Source organism: Gallus gallus, chromosome 6 (genome assembly GCF_016699485.2).
Source record: "Gallus gallus isolate bGalGal1 chromosome 6, bGalGal1.mat.broiler.GRCg7b, whole genome shotgun sequence".
Classification (NCBI taxonomy): Eukaryota; Metazoa; Chordata; class Aves; order Galliformes; family Phasianidae; genus Gallus; species Gallus gallus.
This window is the reverse complement of record NC_052537.1, coordinates 27,775,784-27,782,584: the sequence shown is the minus strand read 5'-3', so window position 1 is coordinate 27,782,584 and position 6,801 is coordinate 27,775,784. Positions and strand designations below refer to the sequence as shown.

General features: G+C 40.1%; 1 protein-coding gene across 6 annotated transcripts in view; it reads right to left on the bottom strand.

Moving 5' to 3' along the window:
- Nucleotides 1-1,895: 1,895 nt before the first annotated feature.
- VTI1A (vesicle transport through interaction with t-SNAREs 1A) overlaps nucleotides 1,896-6,801 on the bottom strand; it is a 249,224-nt gene continuing 244,318 nt past the window's right edge. For 2 of the 6 annotated variants that reach the window (XM_015288702.4, XM_046942974.1), the window contains 2 exons: nucleotides 3,533-3,606; nucleotides 1,900-2,786 (listed from right to left, as the gene is read on the bottom strand). In XM_015288702.4, the coding sequence (XP_015144188.2) occupies nucleotides 3,579-3,606 (28 nt within the window). In that variant the 3' untranslated portion in view covers nucleotides 1,900-2,786; nucleotides 3,533-3,578. Of the gene's footprint in view, nucleotides 2,787-3,532; nucleotides 3,607-6,801 lie in introns of all 6 variants that reach the window. The other 4 variants (NM_001277400.2, NM_001277401.2, XM_015288703.4 and 1 more) reach the window with 2 other exon arrangements.

Genomic DNA, 6,801 nt, shown 5'->3' with positions numbered 1-6,801 from the left:
CCCAGGGGATGTCACCCTACCTGCGGGCATTTCGCTTCCCATGCCACAGCCCACACACCGCAGCAAAGTCATCGCATCGCCACCAACGTGAGTGCACCTGGCGCAGCTCACCCGTGTGCTGGAGGGATATGGGGCAGAGCACAGCCCCGTTGTGTTTTGCAGAGCGGAACTTCCACTCGAGCAATATTTCACACATGGGGAGTATGTGAGCATGCAAAGCAGGCACACAGAGAAGTTATTAACAGGTTAGCACAAGAAACATGGCAATGGCAGGTTCATCAAAAGTGAAGATGAAGGCTTCACGTGGCAGACTCTCTCTCTCCCTCATTCCCATCTGAGTGGATGTATCTGATGTGACACTATGCCCTAGATTTATACTGGGATAAGGAAAATTCGTTTTCTTTCAGCTTTTTGCTGATTCCAGCAGGTGGCTAGATGGAGGGCAAAACCTAGTCATAGGTCACTGTTAAGATCAGTAGTCATGAATCAATCCCCATGATAGTTAAATTATTGAGGCAACGCTGAAAATGTCTAGGCAACAGATGGAGCTTAAGGTTCCCTTCTTGACAGTTTTCCATTTTACAAAATATGCATCTCCTAATTTGCTTAGGAGAGGATAAATACCTTCTAACACTGCTAGGCTTTTCCCTAATTTGCCTGAATTCACCTCATTGCCATCACCTGATGCTACACAACCTTAAACTTTTAATTTGAATGCATGCTGTGACTAAAGGTCAGGCAGCCTCCACACTCCATGCTCAATGCCCGCATCTTTCCATGCTTGAAAGTCATGGGATACCTGCCTCACACCTTGCAAATACGGAAGAGGGGGGTCTCCCATGGAGACCTGTAGGTGGCGAGGGGGTCCCGCTGCCTTGTCATGTTGCCGAGCTGCAGACACAAGCAGCTGAACATGACCAAGCAGCACTGCACAGAACAGCATCTCCCAAATAAATACATGGTTTTGGATTACCCAGGAACTTTTGTATCAACCCAACCCTACAGCCATTGACACAAGTAAGTAGAGAAACCTGGCAGAGAAACCACTTTGGAACTGAGATGCAAGTTGTATGAAACTTCCAAAACCCACACCTGACCACACATGCTTTAACTTGTTTCAATGAGTTCCATTTTTCTTGTTGTTCTTTTTATTCTGCATTTATCAGCTTAGTTCTAAATCTTAGCTCTTGTATCAATACCAACATCCTTTTAGCTGAGTTATTAATTTCTGTGTAGGAATGATGGGACGCACTTAGGGCGCCAATCAACTCCCAGGTGCTTATCCCCAAATCAATCCCAGAGACAGCACACCACATGGGCAGAGACTGCAGAGATGCTGAAACCCCAAAGACCACAAAGACACATGATAATTTGGTGCTCACTTCCTACTCAATTTTCAGGGAATTTGAAAGCCATCAGATTTTGTTTCACTGAACACCTTCAGGAGAAGATCCTAAGTTTAAGTTAAAATCCTTCACAATCTGTAGTATTTGGAAGGGATTACCTACAATAAATTGAAAAAAATCTAATGAAAATTACCACATTACCAGAAAAATGATCCTTGCTGGAGCTGTAGTTCAAATGACACAGACATTGCTATAGGTGAGGCAGAGCCAACAGGAAACAAGAAACACACCTCATTTACACACAGGTAACCTGGTAGATGAAACTTTGATGTACTGCATCAGCTAAAAGCATGTAAAAATGAACATTTTTACAGTTTCTGTTTAAAAAGGGGAACATCACATCAGAACTTATTAGACTGAAGATATTTTCAACACCTGGTGTCAACACAGGCCAATATGCAAAATCTAGATTTTGGGTTAATGTGTGGTAATCACGTGTTTGTCACCGAACTATTAGTTAAAATCTCTGTTTAATCAACAATGAATAGGTTAATATCTTTATACACTTTTAATAAAGGTCTGGCATGTACACTTGGTAGCACATATATCAGCACTGGAAGATTCAAAACAGATTCAATATATGGGCTGCGGTCACAACTATATTTTCAGCAAGTGATGCTTTACCATGCTCACGATGAAAACGGAATTGTTTTGAATAAGCAGAAAGGAAAGTTTAATTAAAAAAAAAAAAGTTAAATAGTGTGTTGGACTCACATCAGATATCACACATCTTCTAGGTTGCTCTCTTTTTAGAACTACCATTCCTAACCAGGTTACATCTATTACAATGATTCATGATCAGTAGTTAGTCACAGGAGACAGGCTCACTTTCTACATCGTTGGTCTGTGCTTTACTTATATTCTATATCACATAAGGTCAGCTACTGCTTGATATTCATACACCCCACATAGCACAAGAAAAGTGCAAAGATACCCTTCAGCTCTCTAAACTCTTGCAGCTTACATACCAATTGTCTGGGGTAGAATTGGACACGTTAGGCCTTTCAATACTGGAGCAAGCCCTCCCCCAAACGAATACTAAGATTCCAAAAACACTCAGATAAAGACAAAAAAAAAAAAAAAAAAAAGAAGAAGAAAAATAATCAACGCCACATGCCATCAACTATGCCATCAATAATACAAAGTATTTTACACCACTTGCACCTGAGTTGAATAGTGGAAAAGAGAGGGAGACTCTGTCAGTGCAAGAGAATGATTCATGTGACCACTTTGTCTTAATTACTCAGAACAAGCAGTTTGTTGCCGCTTAGTGCAGAACAAAGATATCAGCGTCCCTGGACAGAAAAAAAAATAGCCGCCGCGGTGGTGAGGATGATGAAGACTGCCAGAACAACGAGCAAAATTCGGTTTTGGATGATCCTGGAAAAAAGCACAAGAGAGAAAAAAAACCACAGTGAAAACATTGGAAGATATATTAAGCAATATAAAGAGGTACAACGATAACTAACGTGGAGAAAAGGCACAGGGGCACAGACTTAGGTTTTCCGACACCATTCTGAATATCTTGACTGTTTTCTCTTCCTTCTGTTTCCAGTGCTCTACATATTTCTTTATGAAGCTATTTAATTCGACTTTGGGATTGAAGAAAGAACGAATCTTTCTTTAATTATGGATACAGATACACACATACTATAATAACTGAAAAGCATCATGCTACTACTATTAACATTAACCTTCTAAAACAAATTACATTATCAGTCCTCAGCTGATGCAGTCCATGCAGGGTGCTTTGTAGTAGTAAATGCCATTACATTTTTAAAGCTATTCTAAAAGCTTTTTTATTTTATTTTATTTTATTTTTTAATCTGAAAGGAAACAATTTATTAATTTTCAAGGGATTTTATTATTCGGGTACAACGTTTCAAGGAAACACATGTCAATGAGGTACTTACTTGCACTAAAATACCAAGGGAAAAGTATGAAAGATAGTTTTGAAGAAAAGGATGATATAAAGAAGCGAGTGTCAAACTGTGAAGCTTATGTTGTAAAAGCACCTCCTGTTTCTGTAGCATACCTTCACTTATGGTAACAGGCAAATGTTGCCTTTACTATTTAGCATAAGAAAGTGGAAATTAGTGATAATAAAAAGATACTAGAAGTAGTACCCTGATATCGTGTAATCATTTCTGGGCGAAATCCCTGCTTCTAAAATCAGACATCACACGGCTCCAGACTTGGCCTGAAATTAATAGGTCATTTAAAATGGATCAATCAATTAACAATGGAATTTGAGGTATTTTTACAGAAGGATTCTGAACTGTAAGAACCTAGTGTTTGTTATTCCGTTCTCACAGAGGAGGAAGGGTATTTCCATAGGGTCTCTGTGACACAAGAACTTTTGCAAGACATGTTTGTATGTGAACCATATCATCAGAATTGGAGAGAGACAGCAAAAAACCAAGCCCAAACCAACAGCGGAAGAACCCCAAGTTATTTTTGTTCTTATTTTCGTGTGGTTTTTTGTTTTGTTTTGTTTTCTGTCGTGCTTCTGTAAAACAGAACAAAACAAAGCTTTTACCAACCAAATAATGGTAAAAGTAAAACCGTGTTTTGTGAAACGTACTGAGTGCAAGGTTCTAACTTGGGGAGAAGGAATGTAATGTGTAAAAATGGGGCATATTTCATGAAGTGAGAGGGGAGAGGAACTAGAGAGCAGAGGGGAGTTTTCCTTGGAAAGTGTTTTTCATTTGGATATGGGTGGATATACATATAAATTATACTGGAAAGCGGAAGGAAAAATGCAGTTTTAACCTACTCCAGCTCCCTCCGTGCTTACCCCCCACCTAAAGAAAAAGCAGCAAATGGATGGATGCAAACTGTCACATCAGACAGACACCCTCCCCTGTGACACTCTAAAAGGACTAGCTCTCTATCCTCCTGACAGGTTACAAAATGATCACATTTGCTGACACGTCTTCCGCAAAACTGCTTTAGTGTTTGTGTCCACTTTCCTAGCAGGAGATGAATGGGCTGCTTTGTCCTCATTTATCACTTAAAGCTGAACTAAGATCTGTCTCGTTTATTTTTCCCTTCCTCACTAGAAAGGCTCAACCACAGCATTAATTCTTTTGCAATGACAGCTAATTCAAACTTAACAGGCAATATTTACTCTGCCAAAAGGATGAGGAGGAGGGAGGGATGTTTCTCACTATTAAGAAAGAAACAAAAAAGAAAAAAAAGAAAAAAAAAAGGAAAAGAAAAAAGTAGCAGGCTAACAAAATAAAGCTAATTAAGGGCTTTTGGTTCTTGTTGGTTTGCACTTCAGTTTAACACCTGAACTTACAAGCTTCCATTCTGTGGCGGGGTGTGACATTCCCTGCCAAACACCTGATAACAAACGATCAGCCCAGGCAAATGCATGAAAACCAGAACATATATTTACTCACTCACCCTCATCACTCCTGAAAAGATACTCAGCAAAACTGAAACTCAGCAGTGAAATAGATTAAAAGCATGAAAAGTTTTAAAACATTCAGCCTTAAGTAATACACAGTGCAGCTGGCTTGACAACCATTTTATTTGTGGGATGTGGGCCCCAAGGCATCCATAATGCTAATTTACAAAGGATTAACTGTGAGTGAAACTCGCTTAATCTAACACATAGTTAGGCAAAGGCATACATAACATACTGAGTGTTTAAATCAACTCCTATCTCTGGCCCACCGGAAGAGCATTTCATCATCTGAGATTTAAAATTACAGAAAAATTAGAAGAAAAAAAAAAGGTATCAAATCCTCCAAAAGCTTTATTTTTAATACTCTGTCAGTGCACACCCCATTGCAAGATTATTTAATCGGTGTCCATGTCTCTAAAATCCTCATCAAGAGAGCATTGAGCGAGGCATGCTGCCACCTGTATCTGCTAATTGAAGGTTCACTTACAGCGAGAATCTAGGAAATACATATCAAAGTTCTATTTCTAGGAATCTGAATTAGTCTGCACACTGCAGCAAAAGAATATCATATTAAAAGGAACAAATTAATCATGAAATAGGATGGATGTTATCAACAGACTCCTACACTGAAGCATTATATACTTTTAATATTCAAGCCCACAGTTAAAGATTAATTTTATATCTTTTTTTTTCTTTTTTGTAATAAAAGAATAACATTAAGTTTTACTGTTTTACTTTCAAGTGAGGAAGTAAGACTAAGCCAACTGCAAAGTGTCGGGAGGACGGGGCTCCAAGAGAGGCAACCAGCAGCACGATGGACCCATGGAGGCGTGAGCAAGCGGGGTTTGTGAGGCTGATGCTGGGAGCAGCCCGTTCAGTTGGAGGACACCCGTTCTGGGTGTCAACACATTTTCCATCTCCAAGTCAGAAGGCAAGGGCAGCCCTCTGGAGTAAAGAAAATATCAAGAGGAAAGGGGGATTGGAGTGATAGATAGACTGCAGTCAAGCCAGCTCACAGCGGTAGAACAATGGTTGGCATTGGCAGGACCCATCTGTAGAGGAGCCTATAGTACTGTCACAGCCAGACACTGCCAGTGGGCATTGCTCTAGGCAAAGCAGCAAGGAATTTAAGTGGGGGAGGGAGTGATCATACCAAAAGGGAAGAAAATGGAGGCTAATACTCACTACAAAAAATCCCAAAGGCTAACATGCTCACGAGAAGCAGATGATATTCTTTTATCTCTACTACACCTTAAATTCAACAAAATCTGGTGAACGAGGAAGCCCAGTTTCTTCTTTGAAAATGCAAAGCATGTTTACAGGGTAAATAATTTAAGAAAGAATACATACTTGAAAGAAGACACCCATTGAAACATCCATGGCTAAAATGCCTGAAGGCAAAAACTTGTGCATTTGCATGCTGCATTTTATTAAGTTAGCACACTGTAGCTTTAAAAGAATGCATGGCCAAATTAAGAGGAATGTGTGACTGAAACATCAAGGATTCCTCAAGTTTACATTATGAATCATAGCACTGTTGATATGAGATGAATTAACCATTTAGTCGATGCAGCTTATGCACTGAATTCACACCAAGTTCTGCTGGAGCCCGGCATGCTGGAGCTCGTTAACAGCCAATATCTGCTGCTCCTTTCATACTTGGGGCTCCAAGAGCACAAGGGCTCATTCTGCTTTTAGTTAGAAGAGATGAAAAATCTGCACTTTTAAACCAAGCTCCATCTAGTTTATCATGGACAGCAGCCCAAAACATTTGGGTGCAAAACCACATAGAAACAGTAACTAAAGCAGATGCAAGGGTAGCATTAAGCGATGCATGGGAAGAGCATGCTGGACTAACACGCCGGGCTAACAGTGCAGAAAGTGCATCCTGCTCCTGTTGAGTTTCTTCTGCTCCTCCTTTCTAAATGCCTGACCCCACTTCCTTGCTTCCCACCACTGGAGCTGCCACTGGAGCTCATG